At 40.0% G+C, this 24,085-nt stretch overlaps 2 protein-coding genes across 5 annotated transcripts; one reads left to right on the top strand and one right to left on the bottom strand.

The window, feature by feature from the left end:
• Nucleotides 1-124: 124 nt before the first annotated feature.
• Nucleotides 125-5,893, bottom strand: zswim2 (zinc finger, SWIM-type containing 2). The gene is made up of 9 exons (XM_078244052.1): nt 5,743-5,893; nt 5,573-5,649; nt 4,906-4,946; nt 4,442-4,676; nt 3,850-4,101; nt 3,574-3,658; nt 3,205-3,287; nt 2,749-2,917; nt 125-2,379 (listed from the first exon to the last, which is right to left on the bottom strand). Exons 1-9 carry the CDS (start codon nt 5,890-5,892, stop codon nt 1,678-1,680), a joined length of 1,794 nt encoding a protein of 597 aa, XP_078100178.1. The 5' UTR covers nt 5,893; the 3' UTR covers nt 125-1,677.
• Nucleotides 5,894-7,526: 1,633 nt separating this feature from the next.
• Nucleotides 7,527-16,464, top strand: LOC144512869 (calcitonin gene-related peptide type 1 receptor-like). Of its 4 annotated transcripts, none has more exons than XM_078243830.1 (13): nt 7,527-7,711; nt 9,581-9,673; nt 10,344-10,494; nt 10,936-11,043; nt 11,144-11,256; nt 11,337-11,428; nt 11,658-11,784; nt 12,275-12,428; nt 12,514-12,574; nt 13,044-13,110; nt 13,691-13,909; nt 14,192-14,233; nt 14,480-16,464. In XM_078243830.1, exons 2-13 carry the CDS (start codon nt 9,623-9,625, stop codon nt 14,684-14,686), a joined length of 1,392 nt encoding a protein of 463 aa, XP_078099956.1. In that variant the 5' UTR covers nt 7,527-7,711; nt 9,581-9,622; the 3' UTR covers nt 14,687-16,464. The 4 variants fall into 4 exon arrangements, with proteins under 4 accessions (XP_078099956.1, XP_078099954.1, XP_078099955.1 ...); XM_078243828.1 differs by having other exon boundaries at nt 11,334-11,428; XM_078243829.1 differs by having other exon boundaries at nt 10,933-11,043.
• The last annotated feature ends 7,621 nt before the right edge of the window (nt 16,465-24,085 follow it).

Raw genomic sequence — 24,085 nt, 5'->3', positions numbered from 1 at the left:
GAATGCATGAAAATGAATGTTTCCTTGTGTGTATGGAAATAGTTTTTGCATTTCACTGTAGAGCTAACATTACGTCATCGTAACGGTTATATTACTTGGGGACTGAATGGTTTATTTCATTGTCTAGTCTTGGAAGGAGACTCGGTGTTGTGCTGCCAACTGTAACTACTACAACAACAATAATACCCCAGGACTTTTACACTATGATTATGGGCCAATATTTAAAAAACACACCATCTAGAAGCCCAGTAATGGCTCAGATTGCCTACATACAATTACATTACATTACATTACATTGGCTATGTTAAGTTAAGGAGATCAACACCTTCTGCTTAGCCCCCTCCTCATATAATAACAAAGTATAAGCCCTTGTAATTATTTTATTCACAGCATTAATTCGGTGCCTTGGAGTTTTACTTTCACAACCTGTATTCTTACTTTTGACAAAAATAGATTTACTTCGTGACCATAGGATACTTTGGTTTAACCGATTCAAAACAAATAAGTGTACAGCAGTACAACAAAGTCACAGGTACGCCTGCCTTTTACATCTGTCCTCTAACATAAAGCACACTTCACTTTAATATGTGCCCATTTGTTCCACTGGCACACAGCATTCCCAGTAACATATTCAACTTTGAGTGTAAATACTACAACAGCATACTGAACACTGACATCATTGGCCATCAATGATAAGGTTTGGCAAAATGTTTACCACGAATACCACAAAACTGTTTTACTAGCAATATTTACCATGAATTCAAATTTAAAATGGAACTTTGCAGCGACAAGTCTTCCGTCATACTGTAAAAGTTTTCCATATTGAGTTTGTATGTATATTCACACATTCATGTGTTCTTTTGTATGTATATACTAAAGCAACATTTTATGTATTATGTGGCTGTGATTTCAATTATTTTGTGCCGTTTTTCTCTCAGCTAAAAGTCTGAGAGGTGCATCAGTGTGTTCCAGTGAATGGATGAATGACAAGGTTTTTGAACCAAAGTCATATTCGACACGTTATCGATATGATTTTTTTTTTAAAAGTTAGCCTAAAGAGCGAGCCTTTTAAAAAGGGAGTGTAAAACAAGCCTGAGCTTTGTAATTGTTAAATGTAGCAACAAGTTGAGCACTTAATCATTCAGTATGCTTACAAATGGAAGTACTTTCTCCTGCTAGTCATCAGCTTGAAAACACAGCACACCCCAGCTTACACAGCAACACGAGGAGTAGTTTGTGAAAACTTTGTGCTGACAATTCTTGACGAGTAAATCAAACCTACTGCCACTCCTGTTTTAAAGTGATCTCGCTGAATGTATTTGTATTGATTTTAATGTGTTCTATAGTGTGCTCCTTTTGTGTCTAGACATTGAACCTCATGGGGATTTAGTTTCTTCCAAAATGAGCACCTCTTGTGTTTACCTCTGTAATTATGGTAGTGTTATTAGTCTTGCCTTTTTGTGCACTAAATTAATAAACTTACTTGATACCATTTATTGTTCAAAAGCTTTTGTCTTTTTTTTTTCTCCAACTGTGAAGTACATATTTAATTATGTATAAAATAGATTTCAGCAAAATGATACAAACACTACATTTCAAATATATTTCAGATTTACATGTTACTTTATAAAGGGTTACACATACTTTTTGATTTATTTCACTGCATTAACAGTAAAGTTAAGTCTTCTTCTGTTGCTGTGTGTTTATTAAAACTCCAGTCATTGTTAGCTCTGAAATGAGTCTGTTGTTTGTTTCTTTGATGGTTAGCGTGCCTGTCCTCTTGGGTTGCAGTCTAGGTCGCCTGGCAGAAGAGGCCACAGTAGCTGTGTGGTCTGACTCAGGTCTCTGCAAACCTACAAAAAGGTTCAACTGGGGTTGCGCTCTGATTTTTGTCACTGCAGGTGAAGCAGGGCTGTGTTCTGTCGCTGTCTTTTTTAAGAAATGTGCCTTTGAGTCAGATTTACTTTGGTGATCAAAAGATGAGCCGCTTTCAGGATTAACAGGAGTTTGTTTTCTCTGCAACTCTCTTTCTCCTTCTTTCACAGTGGCTGTATCTACGCACAAGCCTTGAAAACGGTCAGTTATTAACTTTTGTGGGGTGTTTAAAGTTACTGAAGAACCTGTTAGCACCTCTAAGTTCAGAGAACCGTGTGAGGGAGTGACTTTAGTGTTCCTGTCCCGCAGGGCCACTCCTGGAATAAAAAGGTCCTTTAAGTTATTTTCTGGTCGTTTGGCACAGTCACTGGAAAGGCAGGAGGCCAACTTAGGGGAGGTCTTCCTTTCACTGGTTGTCCAAGTCAAAGGGTTATAAATGACATATCCATCCAAGGGGCAGGAGTTTGATTTCCGCAGGATCCCATCCACACAGTCGGTGTGGAACTGAAGGGTGTGAACATGCGAGGAGGGAGAGAGGAAGGGACTCTGTGAATTTTTTTGCATTACATTTGTTTAAATCATTATGATTATATAGTTTTATATTTCATAGTCTCAGCAGACTGGGTTCTGATATGCTTTAAGTAACTTTACGCACCTCACAGATTCAGAATAAAGGGAAGTCACAATCAATGTTCACTAACAGTTATATTTCAATTTCCTCTGATTTAGTATTGAGCTTTGCCCACTTTTTTTTGGTGTACCAAAACAGAATCTGTAACAGTGTGATGAACATAAATGTGAGTTGATATGATTTTAAATACTTTGTAGTATACAGACGTGAAGATAATGCGAGCACACAGTGAAAAGTTTTACCTTGTGATGGCAGGGCAGAGTTCGGACACGTTGGCCCAGGCTGAAATCCAGCAGACAGATCCGACACTGCTGTCCCACATCCAGGAGCCGGGACCCCGAGCTCACCCTGACTGTAGGTAGACACCCCAACACATTTTCCGGTAAAGGGTCTGCAGCTAGAGGGATTATGCTGAGTAGCGAGATGGGAAAGAGTGAGCAGAAATTAGCATATCATGAGTAAATAGCAACCATTTTTTTGTTTCAGCAATATTATTATAAACTGCAAAGTCACTGCCAATGTGGTCACAAGTCTGAGGTATTTAACAACAGCTTTGGGACTCGGCAATTAGATGTGTGGACACTTTATATCTTATAACTTTATATTATCCTCAGGAAGCCATCAGGGTTCAGAGTGAATCTGTCCATCTTAATCTACAAAAGACAGAATACATTTTCTGGATGTATTCAATAACTCACCTGTCATTCGGCAGGTGAGAGGTCGCTCCCCTCGGTTCATCACTGGGGTTCTCGGCCACAAGGTGCCACTTTTCTCTCCTTTTCTGTTTGAGGTTTGGTGAGAGTTTTTATTTTCTTCAGGTGCATTTAATTAGCCCCTTATTGTGGCAGTTATACTATCAGACATTCTTGTTCATTAAAACCTCTCACAACCAACAAATATGACAATTCACTTGACAACTGCTTGTTTCATCAGGTGTTTGTAGTATATTACTGCGATGTGTGGCTTTAAGACCACTGCAAAGTTAAATGTTATCTGAATCATTGTGAGGTGGGAGATTAGCCAATGCAGCAGGAGTATTGTTTCAAAGTTGAGTCCAAATAGCTTACTTTTCGTGACGCAAATGGATGCTGTGGGTGGCAGCCCTTCTTTGAGCAGTCCTCACATAGATAGAAGTACCTGCAGACTGTGCATCTGAAAAGATGATAACAGGGATTCAAGAAGACTTGGCATGACACATTATGACTAGGAAATTACAGTTTAGTGAATTGATCCAGCAACACAAAATCTAAAATATACTATCATATGCTCATTTCGGCAGACTGCCAATTGCCATACTGGGAATACTGTGATTAAACGACGGTTTATGACTGCCACTTGCTTACTTAAAACACCTGCCAGTGACAGGGCCGACCCGGCAGCTGTGGCAGAAGACTCCCAGGTGTCTGTCTGGCTTCTCTTTCTCAGCAGCAGTGAAGAGCTTCACTGCGTTTTTCACCTGCTCCTGGAGCAACTTCAAGGAGCTGAAGTCCTCCCTGCACAGAGGGCACTTCACGGTTTCTTCACTGTCTAAAAGTTTCTGGTGATCCGCCCACACCTTCATGCAAGAGATGTGGATGTTGTTGCCACAACCGAACCTGGGAGAGACAGGGTTGGCACATGAGAGTGCAGAACATCTGTTAGCACAATAATGCAAGTAACATTTTCCACATCACCTCTTTGTGTTTGAATGAAACGTCCTCTTCTGTGAATATCAGGAGAGATTGAATCTAATTTTATAACATCCGAAAATCTGTGCTGGTGGTTTCCGCTAAACATTCTGTATGTCAACAGCTGGATGTGCTGTTTTGGGACTGATAATGCTTTATGGGGTCATGTTCTGGCCAGTAGTGCAACAAAAGTTGACTGGAACAGCTTACATTATTCTGAAACATGACTGTACTAAAATAATAACGACCCACACAGCAGCCTACACACCTGCAGTAAGACACGGGCAGTTTTTTCTCCAGCAGCTCTTCTTGACAGATAGGACACACATCCTGGGATTGGATCACTTTCCGGCAGACACTTCCAGCCTCCTGGCCAGTGGATGGCTGGCTCGAGGTCCCAGCAGCAGCAGAAGAATCATTTTCCGTCCGGTGGTCTTTGGTTTGGTGTAAACCATGGAGCACCTCCAAGATCTGTCTCTCCACAAGTCCATGCTGAAATGAATCTAGAGCAGAGTTTATTTTTAACGTTGCATGTCAACAGGAGCACATGTACAATGGTGGGTCAACATATACTACAGGTTCAGAAGGAATTGTTAAATGTTAGGTGGAATAGGGGTTTATAAGTGTCATGAACCAATCAAATCAAACATTTTAACAATGTAACTGAATTGAAAGGTGCAGTATTATGCAATCAGTGTAATAAGAAATTAACAATTCATCAAAACAACTTACATTCATGTTCTCTGGGTAGTCTGAATTTCCGCAGTAAAACCCTGTAACGATAAAGATTAGGGTCATTATAGTTAGCAGTGCTCATATGATGAAAGTGAATATCACTGATATTTACACATGAATTCAGTCATTAGTATCTCATATTCTGTCTGGATATCATCATTTTTAAAATATCTTTTAGAAAAAAACACTACTTTAAGAAAATAAGCCAAACATTCAAAATATGATTTAAGAAAACAGCCACCCCAGAATATTGCCTACATAAAAGATATTAAATAAAGTAACAAAATTTGATTCAAATAAGGCGATATCTAATCAAAAAAGTAACCAATGCTAAGAATCCAACTTATTTTACAGTTTTATACTTTGTACTACAGACACAGTTTGGTATGTGGCCAAAAAGTTTCAAATACCCAATCCCAGTTATTAGGTTCCGCAAAAACGTTAAAATACAATGGTTTTCAAAAACAACTACTTGTTTTTCATCAACTGCAAGACATTTTAAGGATAAGCTTTCTTCCTAAACTGTTTTACATGCTACCCAGTCTAAATAGAATCATCAGTTCCCCTCACAATGCTACATGTATACAAAATAAAATAGGGACCTTGGGAAATATTACTGACTAAAACCTTGAGGTGTGTTGATTTGTGTGTGTGTTATTGATACCAGCAGATGTGTTTGCATGGCTCCTGCTCCCTGGTGAACACAGGGCAAGTGCACGTATGTGGGTCACCCAAGCACACCTGAGCATGAAACATGAGCACGACTGGAGTAAGAATACAAACATGGTTTGTGGAGTTTGAGCAATATGCATCCTGAAACACATATTCATTCACCTTGAAGTTTCTAGCCTCTCCCTCCTCTCTGAGCAGAAACCCTGTTGGGCCGAAGGAGGTCAGGAGAAATATGGTGGTGTTGAGGGCTTGGTCTTGGTGGAAACTCACTGCATCACTGACTGTGTTCCTCCAGACAGTCTTCCTAAACATCCTGCTGCTGCAGAATAAAGATATTAATCAGTCAGTCAATCTACCCTGTAGCAATGATTGTTTTGAGTCTTGGCTTAGCGTTAGTACTGCAGATCTACATCTTAAAATCTCAAGTTTCTATTTATCTTCATGCCTACCTTACAGTTCACTGTGTACAAATGTTTACATGCAAAGCCCAAGGCTATACTTGTACTTAAGCAAAGACTTTCGGGATTACCCCCAGGAAACACATTGCATTTGGCTTTTCACAGATAGCGTTACACACGAGAAGGTTTTTTTAGGTAACGATAACGTTGACGTTTGTCACTACCCGGTGACAACGTTAGCTAGCTAGCTAATGTTAGCAAAGTAAACATTACAATAGTTATACTTCAAATCTTGTATGACTTCAAATCTTTAAATACTGAATATGACTGTACCTGGAAGTAGGTCGGAACTCTCAGCTATCACACAGGCACACGTTATCCCATTTTAGATATCGAAACGACAGTTAGCTTAACATTAACTAACTTAATTAACATTATGCTAATTTACATACACCTTTTGACCACTAACGTTACTTCCGGTCTATTTCCGTTGAAGAAACTAAACTAACAAACTGTAACTCTTTACTTTTAAATGATAAACTTACCTCAGGATGGGGACACATCTCAAAAAGTACTCATTTGTCGATAAGTTCCCAAAAATAAGCCGAAACTTACCGTAGTTACTTTGCAGAGCAAGGGGGGGAGAAAATAAAAACTTTCAGAGCAAGGTACATAAACGCCGTGGTCATGGTAACCAACCTGGCTGTTGCCAAGGAGGAGGATTTCACCTACAGAGGGCGCCGTTGCTAAGGAATAGAAACCTTCTTTCTGATTGGTCAGTTTTGTGCTTCCGGATTCAAAGCAGTTATGTAGTGAAAATGATCTCTTTATTTTTTATTTTTTATTAATTAATACATTGTATATGTCTAATACATTTAACAGACAGCCTATAATCTTTGAAGTCCATGAGTCCGGGACTCTTTCTAAGAACTTGTTGACCTAATAGGATTATTAGTAATCTTTTTTCCATGTAAAATAAATATTCCCCATTTGCAATAGTATTCGTCACCGTAACAGCCAAAAGAATCTCTAAAAAACAAGCAAGGCCTATGTAGACACATTGAGTAGCAGATGGCACATGAATAATTTATTTTCACTATAATTCCATCCATAAGTAACACAATGACAGAATGTATGACTATATTGGTCATGGGTTTCACACACTTTTTGTAATAAAACATCTAAAAGTAAAACATTCAATCCGATGGGGGACCATGGAACAAAACCTAATCAAATGGGGGTCCATGGTGTAATTTGTGTCAGTTCAGGGGTCCTTGATGTGAAAAAGTTTGGTAACCACTGCTCTATGCAATAAAGTAATTTCATTAGTTACTCATGACAAAAATCAGACCCTAAAGATTGACCTGTTGACAGCCAGGACATCCCCTTTACATCAGAAATGATACATCATACATAATATAAATGATGCAGTGTAATGGTGATCAATTATATTAACACTTTGTATTGCTCAATACGCTGTAGGGATGTCCCTCTGTCAGCCTCCACAAAAAGCAAGCATGATGTCATTCACAACCCTAGTCAGTTCTTATCAGCTCAGTGTTGCCTCTGCCTCTGCTGCGAAACACACACGGTGACGGACTACTCTTAAAGAAATCTCGAAAACAGTTGTCTTTTTTTTCCTGTAAAAGATAAACTCTCAGACTGAAGGATTACTCTTCAAGAGGTGGCAAACACTGTGTTTTTTTACAGAAAAAGATTCTGCTCCTGCAAAGGTACGTTTCTTTAATGGTTACAGTTTTTCAGCATGTAGACAGACTGTTGTGTGGTTACTGTTCAAGCACTGTGTTTACAGTGCTGAAAACAGGTTAAATGTCCCATTGAACTGCGAAATGTTACACTTTAGGATTTACGTTGCAGGCCCCGTGGAAAACAGGGATACACACATTCACATTAAAGTGTTAATGGGTAGAGAAACAATACCAAAAAAGTACAAACTTTACCTCTTCAATTTGCTGTTGGCAGGGGAAAATGTGAGGAAACACATGAGTAGAGATTAGAGAAGGCTACTTGGTGTGTAACGGAAGAGTCAACCCCTCTCTGGATGACATTCTCACATTTAAACACAACATATTAAGGTTATATCAAATGGTGTTTCTGAAATGGGATTCCCTCATTTACGGTACTTCACATGGAGCATTGTGAAAGTCCTCATGTTCTGGTACAGATGGCTCACACAATAAGGGAGTTACTTCACTGTCAGTTATTGAGTGTCTTTGTAGGCCATTAGAGAGATAAACAGTATGTCTTTGGGTGTGTTCAAGAAGATATTAATCTTAGAAACTGACAAAGATTTCCTGGATTAGCAGTCGGGGGAGTTGGAAATTAAAAAAAGATTTGTTGGTCTGTCTTATTTCAAATGAAAAGCACTTGATTTGGGAAAAGTGTTATTGTAAAACAAAATTTGTTAACTTCATTTAAAAATGTTAAATGCATGCATAAATAGTATCCTAATGTTTCACTGTATTTTGTGTTGTTAGGTAGTGTTTACTTGTTGAGTGTTTCTTGTATTTTATTTGCAGACTGCAGACTGCCTAAAATCTAGATAATGAGATAAGAAAACATCGGCAGGAGAGGCCAAGTAGCTTCCACAACAGACGAACAACAACACAAAGGAAAAAAGATGAAAAAATAAAACTAAGCCAGCATAATTTAGACAAAATACGACAAAAAGTGAATGACAAGTTGGGTGTTTTTGTATATAGAGCTATAGGGACGGGTGTCACAAACTACCTTACGTTTTAAATGTTGTGGACATAGGTTCCTGGTGTACACTTAATATCTATTAAAACAACATCAGATACCCTAATAAATATTATATCTTAAAACATTTACCCTTTGAAAACATATACCAAATGATCTTGTTCTTGTAAACCAAGAACACCATACATATTTACTCACCACCATCACTGCCATATTCCTTTTTTAATAACAGTGGTTGGCAAGGGCGTAGCTAATTATGAATAACACATTTTCCCCAAAATAAAACAATTGATCTTGATTTTATATTCTTTGCAGCAACTAAATGAGATGAAGAGTGACAGGGACGGTTTTCTGTGACTAGAAAATGGTCCAATACGCTTCGATTCAAACACTGACAGATGCTCGTGCCAACACAACCTCTATCACTACTACTGTCACTGCTTTTACTATTTTTTACCACCATTAGAACTGTCATCGTTTCCACTGTCACACCACCCAACATTTGGATCAGCGTATGATAAATTTAGTTAGCTGATGAAAACATCTGTGTGTCAGTTTGCAGCACATGCTCTTACTTCATTTGCCACATTGCTTTTTGTTGGCTAAACCTTAGTCAAACTTGCTCAACATGCATAATAAGCATGCAGGAAGGAAGCTGTGGGGAACAGAGGAAGCTAAAGGCCAAATTCACAACCCTAACATCCAAAAAGGGGAGACCTGCCTTTGCAAATTAAAAACATGTTGGAGAGTTGTACTGTTAGTATTGTTTACATGACTTCTGAATAGAGAAAAGGTCACATCATTGTGTGTGTGTGTCTATTGTCTTCTTGTACAGAAACAGATTACAGATTACAAACTCTAATATGCTTTCCTTTTCTCAGTTACAAACGTTCCTCAGAACCCCCACGGTGACCAGAGCACAGATGGACCTTAGCGGCTTCATGTATCTCCTGGTCATGTGCGCTCTCAATAAGGTAGCTGTTGTATCTGAACTGTGCTGTCGCCTGATAATACACAGTTTTCTGCTAAATGTGTCACCTTCACATGATTGTCTTAAACGTATTTCTTTAGTTGTTAGGGTTTCTGTATTTCATGTATTTTGGCCATGCATTGGTGACATTAGATCAAATATGATCCCCTGTGTATAATCTGTCTAATTAACAAATTAATAATGAATGGGTTTTTAGAATACTAACTAAAGTTATATGCTTCTGAAAAGCATCAGTGCCTTGCTGTCATTCACAATTCTTTATTTGATTGGCTTTATTCTCTAATCTTCCTGATGCATTCCCTAAAAGGCGTACTCCAGTGATTTAGTATTGTACTTCCGTAAAGTTGAGGGACTTGTGAGAGACAGATTAAAAGAAGAATGGCCAAAATTGAAGCAGCAGAGGCTGAGATGTACCTTTAGGTCCTGATATGGGTCAAACTTCATCCTACACTTCCTATAATGCAACTTGAGAGATTTTAGCTTCCCTAGAGCTCCAGAAGAAATTATACTTTCGCTTGTGATGTAGTAAAATTATCTATTTCATGTATTTTATCTACTAAAATTCTTGTTTACTAGCGCTTGCTTGACAGATGCTCTCTAATTTCTGCATATGTGTGTATTTGTGTGTGTTTGCTTCCTGAATCTCTTTTAAGCTGCATCTGGTGGCAAGTCTTGAAGATGATTACCAGGAGCATCTGAACCATCAGGGAGAACATCAGTCGACACGGAACCAAATTGCCACGGCCCAGTACGAATGTTTCCAGAAGATTTTGAAAAAGTCGCACCGCAAAACAAAAACATTAGGTGAGGTGATGATTTTAAAAAGTGGATTCTGGTGTTACTATTTTCAATTTTAAGTCACTCCAATGAGTGATGGAGTACTCAAGTATTCGAGTCACTATTGTCTGGACTCGTGACTCGACTTGGACTCGAGGATTTATGAAATCGGACTCTTAAGTTGGATGAAGTTTCTGCTACTTTTATGTGTAATAGGCAGTGATGGAGTACTCGAGTCCTAGACTCGGACTCAAGTCCAGCTTGAGTCACTTTTTTCTATACTTGTGACTCGACTCGGACTCAAACTCAGGTAATGGTGACTCGACTCAGACTCGACTTGACTCAGACTTTTCTTTGGTGACTCAGACTTGGACTCGAATACTGGGGACTTGAGACTCTGACTCGACAGTTGGTGACTTGACTCCAACACTGACTAACACATCACTGCGTGTCCTTTGTGGTCAGCAGGGCCCGTGTGCAACGCAACATGGGATGGGTGGCTGTGCTGGGACGAAACTGAAGCCGGACCGACAGAGCAGGGCTGTCCCGACTACTTTCGAAATTTTGATCCTCATGGTAAATAAAACAAAAAAAAGATGTCAAACTGGACATTTAGCATGCTGTATCTCATTTGTTCCATCCATACACAAACTTGTGGTTGCAAATTTGTCGACAGCGATGGCGTCCAAAGTGTGCTCAGAGACAGGCGAGTGGGGACGCCACCCCGAGAGCAACAGGACATGGACAAACTTCACGAACTGCCAAGCCAACACGACACATCATGGGACAGTAAGCAGGAATAAAGACAATATAATAAATATATGAAGAAGCTTTGGCTGTGAAGTTGTATTAATTTTATTTTCTAGCAGGCGGCAATGACTCACTTCTACTTGGTCATGATTGGTCACGGCCTGTCGCTGGTCTCATTGCTCATATCACTGGGAATATTCTTCCATTTTAAGTAAGTAAGCTTTCTTAATTTCCCTATTTTTTGGTAAATGCACTTAAGCCAATTGCCTTTTAATGTAATGTATATGGAAAGCATCTGAGTGGGTAAAATGATTTATTGCCACTTTTCAATTTAAGGATACTTTTAAGAGCTGTACTGTAGGCCTACCTAAAAGATCCAGGATCATTGAAGCTGATGAAATATGTGAATGCCTATGTGTCTCCTCTTCCACTGCCCTCAGGAGTCTGAGCTGCCAGAGGATAACGCTCCACAAAAACCTCTTCTTCTCATTTGTGCTGAACTCCATCATCACCGTTGTCTGGCTTACAACAGTGGTAACGAAACAGGGACACGCGTATAACGATTCTGTGAGTGGTTTGACTTCTTTTTCCATTAAACCAGAGATCTTCAACAGGGGGTCCATAGAATTACTGCAGGGGGTCTGCCAAATTATTGGTAATTATTTGAAAGTTTTTTTCAAAAATGTTAATGTCTTAGCAGGAATCCAGCATATCAGCCATGAGTAGCCATCCACAAATACAGTTCATCCTAAGGATTCACTGTGCCACATGTATGTTCAACATTAAAACAATAATTATTATTTTAATAGCGTATAATTCTATGCACTATAAAGGTATGTATAAAGGCTTTAGGCAGCCCACACGTTATTGTTGGCTCAGTTTAATATGCAACTTAATTTTATACAATATATGCAGTAGGGGGTCCCTGCTCCGTCTCTCTTAGTTAAGTGGTCCTTGGCTTAAAAGATGTTAAAGACCCCTGCATTAAACCACATATTGCTTGGCATTTCCGTTTTCAGTAAAACCACGATGACTCATATTGCTTTTTCCCTTCTAGGCAAGCTGCAAACTGGTCATGTTCATCCACCTGTATCTGCTGAGCTGTAACTACTTCTGGATGCTCTGCGAGGGCATCTACCTGCACACTCTGATCGTTGTGGCAGTGTTTGCAGAAAAACAACATCTCATGTGGTATTACCTGCTGGGCTGGGGTAAGTAAGGAGGACTTGTGCATGTAAATATTTCATTATGCACATTTCACTCAAATGTCATTCATGTTCTAATTTGATTTTGCAGGTTTTCCACTCGTGCCCACGGTGATACATTCAATAGCACGCCACTGCTACTACAATGACAGGTGAGTCTCCATCATGGCCATTTCTAAATATCATTGTACTTCAGTCATGTTTTTTCGACGGGACTGCAACTATTATTTCAACGATTATTTTCAATGTCGATTCTTTTCTGTTGGATCTTTTCTCGATTAATGGATTAGTTGTTTGGTTTATAAAATGTCAGAAAATGGTGAGAAATGTGGATCAGTGTTTCCTAAAGCCCAAGATGTCCTCAGATGTCTTGTTTCATCCACAACTCAAAGATATTCAGTTTACTGTCACAGAGGAGAGAAGAAACTAGAACACATTCACATTTAACAAGCTGAATTCAGAATTTGACTTTTTGTTTCATAAAAAAAATAACTCAAACCGATTAATTGATTATCAAAATAGTTGGCAATTGATTTAATAGTTGACAACTAATGGTTTAATCTTTGCAGCTCCAGTTTCCATATACTGTATAACATGATGATCTGATTCATGCATTCATAGATGTTGGGTCAGCTCGGATACTTCCTTGCTGTACATTATCCACGGCCCCATCTGCGCTGCTTTGGTGGTAAGCACTGAGCCCCTTACTTCCCTGCCCCCCCCCCTCCTCTAAACCCTACTGCATACATGCACACACGCTCACATCCATGACTCTCTTACCCATCCAGATCTCACCCAGATCCCTCCCCTCTGCCCCTTCCTCCTCCTGTTACTGCTCTTTAATATATACTACGCAATTTGCACAAGTACATTTACAAAAATGTGCACATGTTTATAATATAATGTAATTTGTGTAAATGTAAATAATATGTTTGTTGTTTTATCTGTATACTGTATATTCTTTATACTGTATATGTGCACTGTTTGTTGGAAAGCATTGACCTACATTTCACTACATACAGTATGTGGCTGCACATTGTGTCAATGACAATTAAATTGAATTGAATTGGTGCTTGGCCAGGACTTCAGGACCTAGGACCCCCTCGAAAATGAGATGATTCATCTCAAGGGGTTATCCTACTAATAAATACATTCACTTCTTGCTTGTTTTCAGTCTGGTCATCATAAAAGTGATGTGTCAAAGTTTATTCTAATACAGGCATTTCCTTGTGTCTCTGTATGTAATGTAATGTCATCTTTGATTCCAGGTGAATCTGTTCTTCCTGCTGAACATTGTTCGGGTTCTGATCACCAAGCTGAGAGTGACGCACCAGGCCGAGTCCAGCCTCTACATGAGGGCGGTGAGAGCCACCCTCATCCTCATCCCTCTGCTCGGCATCCAGTTTGTCCTGCTGCCCTACAAGCCCCAGGATCACTGGGTCTCTGAGATCTACCTGTACGTCATGGAAATCCTCATGCACTACCAGGTCAGTGCATACGTATGAGTTATCCAAAACTGACGATAAAGAATTGTTCCGCTGCACAAAAACATTGCCAAAAATGCTTTCACTCCAAAACAATCCCTAGTACATGAGATTAAAAGCTCTGCTGTAGGAACAGACGTGTTGCATAACTGTCAAATAATAAGTTTGTGATTTACAATTACAAATATTTCTAGAATAAGAGCATGAACATGTGACAGCTGTTTGAGCTTAAGGGATTTCCGATCTTGTGTATTTCTCTCAAGAAACTTTGTTTTTCTCATGCAGGGTCTCTTGGTTTCTACAATATTCTGCTTCTTCAATGGGGAGGTGAGTAATGAGTCAGCATTTTATGACTAACAACATCTCATATTTAAAGCTTAGATTTTGAATTTGCGACCTATTTACGGGTTTTTAAATCATTAGGCTACCAATTCTTAACTTCTCAAGATAGGGACGGACTGGGACCAAGGGTTCCCCCCCGGGCCCTCCCTGACTGATTATTGGTCCCTGTGCCACATAAAAAAAATCCTGGAATTGTCCCTGCTTACATCCTCTTTGTGTCTCTTCCTGCAGGTCCAGAGTGTTCTGCGGAGAAACTGGAACCAGCAGCGGATGCAGTTCGCCGGCACGTTTGCCAACGCCGACTTTTTCCGCTCTGCCTCCTACGTGGCGTCATCGCTCACAGAGGTCCACCGCTGCTACAGCATCGAAAGCCACACTGAGCACATGAACGGCAAGAGCTACTCAGACATCTTCAGATCGGACAGCCATTTTGTGTGAAGCTGGCACTATAGATTCTTTGACTTCTCCCAAGATGTTACCAAGATTGATGTCTTCTTGGAGTTTTACTACTGTTCATGGCAACTGAGTACAAACTTTGTTCTTCTTTGACATTTTTTTCTCCATCTCCTAGCCACAAAAAACTCACATGTTTTACTTTTTCTTTTAAACTATTTTCACATGATTATTACCAGAACAGAATGAGCTTGAGGCCAAAGAAACAGTCCCTTTGTAATTATTTACGTCCCTTGAATATTCAGAGGGGCTGTTGCTGGACAGAAGGAAGAGGCCATGTATCAACCAACACTGTAAAGCATTAACACAAGGAATTATTAATGCTTTTTGTTTTTTGCATCGCGTGGAATAAACTTGAAGAGACCTCGGTGAACAGCAAGCTGTTCTGTTGAGCTGACTGCTACAATCTTGCAAAGAGAGAGTTTTTTTCTGGGCATTTTGAGGATATTAATGCAATTTAGAAATGGGTAGTTATTGGTAAGGGTGTTGTGGAAAGTATATGCATAAAACAGCCTTGTCTTGAAATCTTTAAAAAGCATTTCAGGTTTTATTTATAGGCACATAACTCTTCATCATCATAACATCAATGGGCAGAGCCAGAGCCATGTAGCTGCTGGGAGTTAGCCTAATGGCAAGCTCGAATAGCAAAGAAGGAAATGGAAAGGTGTGCACTGTGTGCCTTTAAGAAAGCGAAATAACAAAGTATCATGATGTCTGTGGTGAAAAGTAGTGCACAAAAAAAGAAGAAGAAACAATCAGCTAGCTTGCTTTGCTAAAAGTCATTCCTGCTTCAACTTTGGAATTAAACTCAGAATATAGGGTGAGGAGAGTTTATTATTTATGTATTATTTCCTTTAGTTAAGTTCAAAACAACCAATGAGGTCACAAACAGCCTACATCGTCTTATCACGTCATGTTAATGCTCCGTTAGGCTCACTGCTTTTCATGCTTTATATCTGATAATTCCAAAATGCTGGAGATATTGTGAGAGTTACAAAGTAAAAATATGACTGCATGAGTGCATGTGTTTGTACATATACATGTGTGTATGAATATGTTAAATATCAAGGCACAAAATATGAAGCCTTTAGTGTACTTTGTATATTTTTTCAGATAGAAACACGTCAGTGTATATTACTTATATTACATTTTTTAAGTCCAGAAAACTGCAGCTGGTTAATTAGTAGTAGTGGTTAAATGTTTTAGATGAATTCCCTAAAGATTTGAGTGTCCAGGAAACAAGTTCAGCAGGAACTGACTCTTGTGGATTCACTGATAAGATGAAGTCCGTCTCCTCCGGTTTGAGATAGTAGGGAACTTTCCTGACAAGTGATGAGCTGCTGGTTTCAGCCCTCCAAAAACAGGAAATACACGTATTCCCTTCTTTGCTGAGAGTCATATGAGAAGATCAATACCACTTGTGTGTTCAATATGAAGCAAGGAGATGGTTAGCTTAGCTTAGCATAAAGACAGGGAGGAAGAGAAAAAAAAACGGGGGGAAACAGCTAGCCTGGCAAGATGGATAACGCTCGGCGAAAATGTGGAACTATTCCGTTAAACGTGCAACACTGAAGCCTTAAATCAAACCGGTTAAAATGCTTTAAACTGTCTTCCTCTGTATCACAGAATATTTATGTTTATATGTACTATAACATTTATGACATGATTTCTACAGTGATTTCTGAGTAGATTTTTAGTGATAGAAGAAAAACTCTGTTTGTCACATGTATTGTATTTTACTATTAAAGAAACCCTAAATACAGTATCTGGATGTGCTTAATAGTGGGGACACAGTCAGATATTTATTATATGTAAAGTTACACTGGACACAGTTAAATAGCCTATATGGTGTCTCGGCTCTAATGTATGATTTGGTGGCATTCATTTCTTAAAGCAATAGTTTCACTTTTTGGAAAATGAGCTTTCTTGTGGAGCGTCAGATGAGAAGATTGATACCACACTCGTGTATGTTAGGAACTCACTGCCAGCAGCTGGTTAGGTTAGCTTAGCATAAAGCCAGGCTAGCTGTTTCCCTCCATTCTCCGGTCTTCATGTTATGCTAAGCTATCCAGGTGTTGACCGTAGCTATATGTGCCCTACAGACACTCTTCTTATCTAACATCCAAAATGTTTGTAATGTAACTATTTCTTTAAAGAAACGAGTCTAGCTTGGGTTTGTAGATATCTGTATTATTTTTGCAACACACAGAGTATCAATAATAATAGCATTCCTATTAAAACAGGCTGCATTAGACAAGATTTTTTTTTTATATCTGTACTAAAATATCCTAAACTCAAAGTTCAATTACCAGCTTTCTCTGGAGCTTTCAACCATATTCTAAGACCATGGGATTGGTCGAAAACCCTGCAAAAAGCTAGTAAGTGAATCTAAAAAATTATGTTGTATATATACACAAATATGTGTTTTAATATGTTGGAGGGGTTACACAACATCATTTTAGTCACAGTCTGAATCCCTTTTTCATTTTTGTAACATAATTGTGTCAATAAATGCTTGTCTATACTGAAGTAATAATGCTGTAAATTAAAAAAAGCTTTTTTAAACAGAAAAACAGAGACGTCGTGTTTTGTTTCCTTAAGGTCTTTTCTCCTGTTCCACTCAAGGACAAATGAAAGAAAATATGCAAGTGTATTTTCTTTCCCACATATTAAGGGTGGGATTTCCTTGTCTGACCTTAGAAAATGTTTCCAGACAAAGCAGGGCGTGTTGCTGTCTGTTCCTCGTCCAGAAACGTATATGTGACCAGGTGCAATTAGGAAGTCTCAAAGGAAAAAGTGCTATATCTGTTCTGTCAGTGCATTATTCACCGAAATCTGAACGGAGACACTGTAAAAGCACTTAACATGCCACTTTTCTTTCATCTGTCTGATGATCAAAAGCATGTGTGCGTGACGCTTTATCATTGCACGTAATATTTACGAGCTACTTGCATGCCTATCATAGTCATGACCTCAATCCACAAAGGATTCTGTGGTTTTTGGGAACATTACATGGGGCCAAGGGCGTAGCGGACACAGTGTACGCAGAAGACATGTCCCCCTGCACTTTCCTTGTCAGTCCCCTCTGTCCCCCACACTTGCTGCACAACACGCCTGAGTTGATTTGAACGCACCATAAGTGGGCGACGTGCACGTTACTCAGGTTGTGTCAGTTGATTGATCGACTCATAAAGATATAAGCATTGATAAAATAATATATAATAAAACTACACACAAAAAATGTAGGGAGAAAAACTGATTGAAATATGCAATAATTGGCACAGCGGGGAAGCTCACCTGGTAGAGCATGCGCCCATATACAGAGGCTTAGTCCTCGACGCAGCGGTTGCGGGTTCGATTTCGACCCATGGTCCTTTGCTGCATGTCGTTCCCCCTCTCTTTCTCCCCTTTCATGTTTAAAGCTGTCCTATCTTATAAAGGCCTAAAAATGCCACAACAAATCTTTGAAAAAAGAAAGAAATATGCAATAATTAAGATCAATGTATTTTTGCATATTAATGGCCTCCGTACCACATATTTGGTTCACTGACATGCTCCACCTCCATGTGGCCAGTCAAAAATGTTAGCAGGTCTCCTATTGGGCAAGATGCAGGCAGTAAAACAGCATGGAACGGTTTATGGGAATGTCTGTTTCCATCAATCATAAATCCGCGAGATTGAGAGACAAATGGGAGAGGATCAATCAACAAAACTCCTCCTCCTGAACAATCTGTCCCCCTCACTTCGGAAATTATGGCTACGCCCCTGCATGGGCCAGCGCAGAAACCATGAGCCTGTCCACTCCCATGTTGAAAAAACTTCTGACATTTTTACAAGCACAACTTTTAATTTTGAACATCTTGAGAGATAGTATCCTGTGTGGTTTTCTGATGGCACACATTTCCTTTAAAAAAGAGATCGAAATGATGTCAACTTGAAGCATGTACACGTGAGAGATCACAGCAAAGATTGTTGTTTAACTATCACAACACCAGTCCCCTCTCCCTGTATTTACCTCAGTGGAAATCAGACCAGTGGATGTATTGCAGGCTTCCTGTTTCTAAGAATACATTGCCATTGAACTCTTGATCCGCTGGCTCTTGTGTGCTGGTAGCAAACACTTCCTCAGTCTCATGACTAACACTTGTTTACTGCCTTCACTTCCGCACGCTTCTACTAAAAATTAAAGCATTTAGCCGATGTTTTGCATGCATTTCCAGTTTGTGGCAGTTCTGGGTAATTACAGTATTAGGGACATTTCCAGAGAACACGTAGGGAATGAGTCCTTACCCCAAGTGAAGGAGTTCAAGTACCTTGGGGTCTTGTTCGCGAGTGAGGGGACAATGGAGCGGGAGATTGGTCGGAGAATCGGCACAGCAGGTGCTTCACTTTAAGTTTAAGTTTATTTATTTCAAAAAGGGACAGTGTATATTAATGAACATTTCGAAAATGTAAATATGCAGGAGTATAGCCAAAGGCTAATTTCCATCCTTAGTCCCTGACAGGTTGACGGTCCCTATAAGTTAAGTTAAATAAATAAAACAGTTTAAGCTGAGAAATACTTGTGTGCCAGTGTTAAACACCTCCATTTTTAAAGGCACTCTCTGCTGTGGGACAGATTAGGAGGCAGATTTTAAAAAGCAGCAGGACCGAGGTCTCAAAACACTAATGGCACAAATGAATTAAGGTCCAAACCAATATCTATCTATATGGCTAAAGGCAGCTATACGCCGGGCTGATGGCCGACCGTTGGCAGAAAAGGCAGTTGGACTGATCAGTCTCGCCAAGTTGGTCCAAAAAGTGCCTCGGAACACACCAAAGCGACGAGACGTAATATGTCTCCATAACAGCAGGTGGCGCTAATCTGTATTGTTGCCCAAAAAAATAAAACTGGCAGCTGATTGGACGAACGCGTCACATGGGTCTGGCTGCTGCTTCCAGATTTTGGATTTTCGGCCATTAATGGCGACTCATTCAGATTACGATCTGATATTGTACTAAAATAGTTCACCGAAATGTGTTTCTGAAAACATTTTAAGCGAGAAATAGGCCGTGTAGTTGCTGAATCTGTCTTCATTTCAGATTGACAAAGGTCAGTTTAAAAGATATTCGTCAGATTTTGAGAGGCTTAGTCCCGACTGCCCTGTCTCCGACTGAGCATGTCAGGTCGGCCAAAATAAAGGCCAACAGCTCCTCCAACAGACGACGGCACGGAACACACCAAACAGACTTGAGTCACTGACCTCGCCAGACTGTCCAGCGGCCGATTATCGGCCTGGTGTGTAGCTTCCTTAAGGGGCTACATCTTACCTAAAACAACTTTTCTCTTTACCTTTTGTATGTATTAGCAACTGAAAGACCTAGAGAAAAGCCCCAACATGCTGCATGCTTGCTTCATCATTTGTTCATATGTTGCAATTACTCATGTAATGTCACAGAACAACATGCTCGAGAAAGTGGAGCTCAGGGGAGTTTGTCGGACATTCAAACGGCCCTTTACTTCCCGCAAGAAGGACATTTCCCATTAATCATGAGTGTGAGTGCATCCTTAAAAAAAAACATTGATGCATGATGCATTTAACCAAGCCAAACACCATTAGATACTTTAAAGCAAGAAGATATTGTTACAATTGTGACATGGTTTGATTTACTCGTGATTTCTGGGAAAGTGCAGCGAAGAATCTTTACACCCATCACAAAAAACAACATCTTTTGCATCACAGCTTAACAAACACGTCTTTAATCAGAAACACTGCTTAAACTAGTGATGAACATATTCTTTTTTTAAAGGAAGCATGACTCAAACTTGAAACAATACGCTGCAGCTGTTTCCAGTAAATTATCTGGTTAAACCAAACTGCCATGCACAAAGAGACACATACCACACACACACACACACACACACACACACACACACACACACACACACACACACACACACACATCTGGCCCATATAGCGTGATCTGGATCTGACCACTTGTGCATGGGGATGTCTCATTCTTAAGAACAATGGAATGAGTTCTTGGCTGTGTCTGAGGGTGTGGAGGGCGTACAGTATAGGCTAAAGGGGTTGGGGTGAGCAATGTGGCCCGGCCGTATGGATGTGACCCCGGGTCTGGGTGGGATCGCAGGAAGTCTGCCGCTCGCTGCTTCGCTCCTTTCAGACCGCTGCCACAGGGTTAGGAATTATCTGAGCAGATCATCACAGAGTGATGTCAACACTTGGTTGTCTGCTTTGGTGTTACTGGAGGGGATGTCATGATCGAAAGTGTGAATACATCATGTGGAGAGTTCATTTCCAGAGTTCTAGCCAGGGTTGCAGTGCTCGTACTACTTTTATTTATTTTTTTGGTCCTTTGCAGCTGTGGGCCTCCATAGATGTCATCACCTTTCACCCCAGCTGCAGTAGCAATCGAAATGGACAGAAAAAAATCTGAGATTTAAATGTTTTAAATTGCTCACATTTTAGCAGCATTTCTGGGGTTTGGGTCGCACCACATTCCCAGAACTCAAAAACTAACTTGTTGACGACAATATTTTTACCATTGCACCGATACCTATGAAAATATTATCCAAGTTTTAATAAACCATGATTATCATTTAAAGACCTGATACGTATTCCTTGGTTGGGTTCAGATGGACTCTGGTGAGTTTGCCTGTTCTGTTCATTTAAGCTCGTATGGAAGATGAACTCTGGTGGGAACCAACGAAACCAAGACCGCCTGAAAAGGAGGACTAGAAATAATAGGCAAAAATATGAACTACAGGTATGAGAGTGACCTAGGGAATAATGATGAAGGTTATTATATTTGCTTTGCAAGCAACTTTGTTCTGCAGCAGTACATCTAAGACATCCCGCCCTTCAAACGTCAGCCATTTGGAATCAAACTCTTCAAAAACATCTCAAACAATAAGCTTATTACAGTTTTAAAGAGCCCAGTTCCTACAGCCCAGGGCGGCGGGCCAGTATCCACTTGAACGAGGCGCGTAGCTGCTTTCGTCTTCAGCATGGTCCTGCCAACAGGAACTCCCTCGCTCCTCTCCCAGTTTCCTGCCATTGTTCTGTCCCCTGCCACCAGGCACATGCTCCTCCCAGGATCTGGGAAAAGGTGGGATGTTAAAGCGGCCCATTTCCCTTTCGATCAGCTTCGACATCAGCCGGTGGAGGAGGTGGGGGTGTGTGTGTGTGTGTGTGTGTGTGTGTGTGTGTGTGTGTGTGTGTGTGTGTGAACGTGTGTGAGAATCAAACTGACTTTGGTGTGTTTGAATTTTCTATTCATTTCACTTTTTGATTATCATGTGGGAGAAACTTACAAACAACATTCCGTACATGTTTTGAGCCCCCTGGATAAAGAAAATCTACATCTTCTAAATATTGGGGGGGGGGGGGGACATATCCCCTGCATCCCCCCCAAAATCTACGCCTATGGAAGAACCACCATTCAAATTTCAGTCTGAAAATCCTACATTGTACAAATGTATTCAACAACCCAGATGGGCACACAGTACAGCAACATTTAATCTCATTTTTCAAAGAAGTACTCGGACTAGTATTAGGAGTCTTTATGGAATGGGTTCCAGACTGTTATGGGAGAAGAGTCAACGGTACGCTGAAGGAATAATAACTTGACCGAATTCTGTTCTGGCGCAAAAAGCCAGCGTTTTCTGACTCCACTTGGTCACTTCTCAAGCTACCCTTTTAAGTTCTGTGTTCGTTGACCGGTAGACCAGAAAATAATACTCAGGATTCAGTTACTCAGTTCAATTACAACAAAGCTTTAGTAAATGATATTGCAAACAGAATACAACTTATGCATCATGACAAACAGGTACCCATGCATAAGGACCAGACCCCCTTTAAGACATGTTCTTTCTCGTCCTACCGCCAACAGTCTGTCTGGGAATCTGGTCCCGTCCTATTCTCTGCTCTCTCTCTTTATTCTCTCCAGGTTCCTCCTTCCGCTACGGTGTCTGTGCCGCTAATCAGTTGGTCATAGCTCAGACATTCTGTCTGTCGTGAAGATAGCGAAATATGCGCAAGCCCTGGAATCACTCCTGTTCTCTCCTCCTCTCCTGGCCTCAAGACTGGCTGTCACAATTAGATATTATACTGGTTGTATTCTGTCCCAAATGTTTATCAGGAGCAATTAGCTCCTTCTGCAACTGTCTTATCTTACACATGCCAGACAAGAGAGAGTGAGGCCATTCCCAGGCGTTCAAGACATTCTATTCTTAACACAATATGTTTCTACAACGCACATCTTTTGAAATAAACTGTGGGAATGTATTGTCCCGTTAGCAACCAAGCTAACGAGCTACCTCAATGAGCTTTTATACTTTTTATAACATCGAATGGTGTATAATCTTGAGAACAAAAGATTCAGTCAGAATTCTTTATGTAAATTGAGAAAATGTTCATCTAGAAATGCTAAAAATCTACTAAATCTTTATAATAAATTAATCACTAGTTTTACATGCAAAACCATTGATTAGTAGCTACCATACCAGGTGTTCTTAGAGAATCTGACAGCATACTCTCACTGTAACCTGCAAATGTATCACATTGATGACAGAGAAAACTCTATACTTTCCCTTGTGTATTGTTTTTTTTCAGGCCAACAGTTTGATCCCTTCCCAGTGTTCCTAAGTGTTTTAGAGGGGGCGTCAGGGAGGTGGGGTTGGAGGGTGCACAGGAAGGAAAAGGAGTAGCTGGGAAATCTCATCGAGGCTCCTCGGCGAAACAAGAGACACCCCAGTCAGGATCTGGGCGTCGCTGCCAAGTCATTCCAGGGTCGCGGACTCCAACAGTCCACGTTTGAGTGAAGCAGGCACAAACACAACACGTGGAACACACTCCGTTTCTCACAGAATTTGACCCAAACTAAATCAGGCTTACAGAGATACTTTAAAGTAAGCAAGCAGGATCAGATGAATATATCATATGTACACTAATAACTGACCTGTCATTCTGCACCATCATCAGGTCAAACTCTTAATTCGTCAAAAATACGTTTAATGGTAATGGTTTAATAGGGAAAAGCAAGATAAACCGTGAGAATAAAACAGGTTGAATACTAAATTGAGGATGGAGAGTTATATTCTAATAACAGATGAGGTTTAGTGTAGTTAGCCAGCGCCACACAAGTGATAGGATTAAATCAACATTAAAATCCATATTAAACAGTATTAGGTTTCTCTTTCTGGAATTAGTTAGAGCTGGATGGCTGTGACGTTCTATAGTCATGTGATTTTGCTTTGGATTTTCTTCTTTATTTTCTGTGAAGCAGTGAAACAAAAAATATTGACTAGACTTCAAGGGAGAAAAAAAAAAAAAAAAAAAAAAAGTGTGCCAAGGTTTGAATTTCAAACACAGATTTTAATGT

The sequence above is a fragment of the Sander vitreus genome, chromosome 24 (genome assembly GCF_031162955.1).
Source record: "Sander vitreus isolate 19-12246 chromosome 24, sanVit1, whole genome shotgun sequence".
Taxonomy (NCBI): domain Eukaryota; kingdom Metazoa; phylum Chordata; class Actinopteri; order Perciformes; family Percidae; genus Sander; species Sander vitreus.
The sequence above is the reverse complement of the archived record's forward strand: the minus strand, read 5'-3'. Positions and strand labels throughout refer to the sequence as shown.

What these genes read in the sequence shown, in the direction of transcription:
- zswim2 (XM_078244052.1), bottom strand. Translation starts at nt 5,892, where the DNA reads ATGTTTAGGAAGACTGTCTGGAGGAACACAGTCAGTGATGCAGTGAGT. An exon ending in CTGCCCGTGTCTTACTGCAG is followed by an intron (nt 4,102 to 4,441) that starts GTGTGTAGGCTG and finishes TGTCTCTCCCAG; the next exon opens with GTTCGGTTGTGGCAACAACA. An exon ending in CTCTGCCCTGCCATCACAAG is followed by an intron (nt 2,380 to 2,748) that starts GTAAAACTTTTC and finishes CACACCCTTCAG; the next exon opens with TTCCACACCGACTGTGTGGA.
- LOC144512869 (XM_078243826.1), top strand. Translation starts at nt 9,623, where the DNA reads ATGGACCTTAGCGGCTTCATGTATCTCCTGGTCATGTGCGCTCTCAAT. An exon ending in CCGCAAAACAAAAACATTAG is followed by an intron (nt 10,495 to 10,932) that starts GTGAGGTGATGA and finishes CTTTGTGGTCAG; the next exon opens with CAGGGCCCGTGTGCAACGCA. An exon ending in GGAATATTCTTCCATTTTAA is followed by an intron (nt 11,429 to 11,657) that starts GTAAGTAAGCTT and finishes CACTGCCCTCAG; the next exon opens with GAGTCTGAGCTGCCAGAGGA.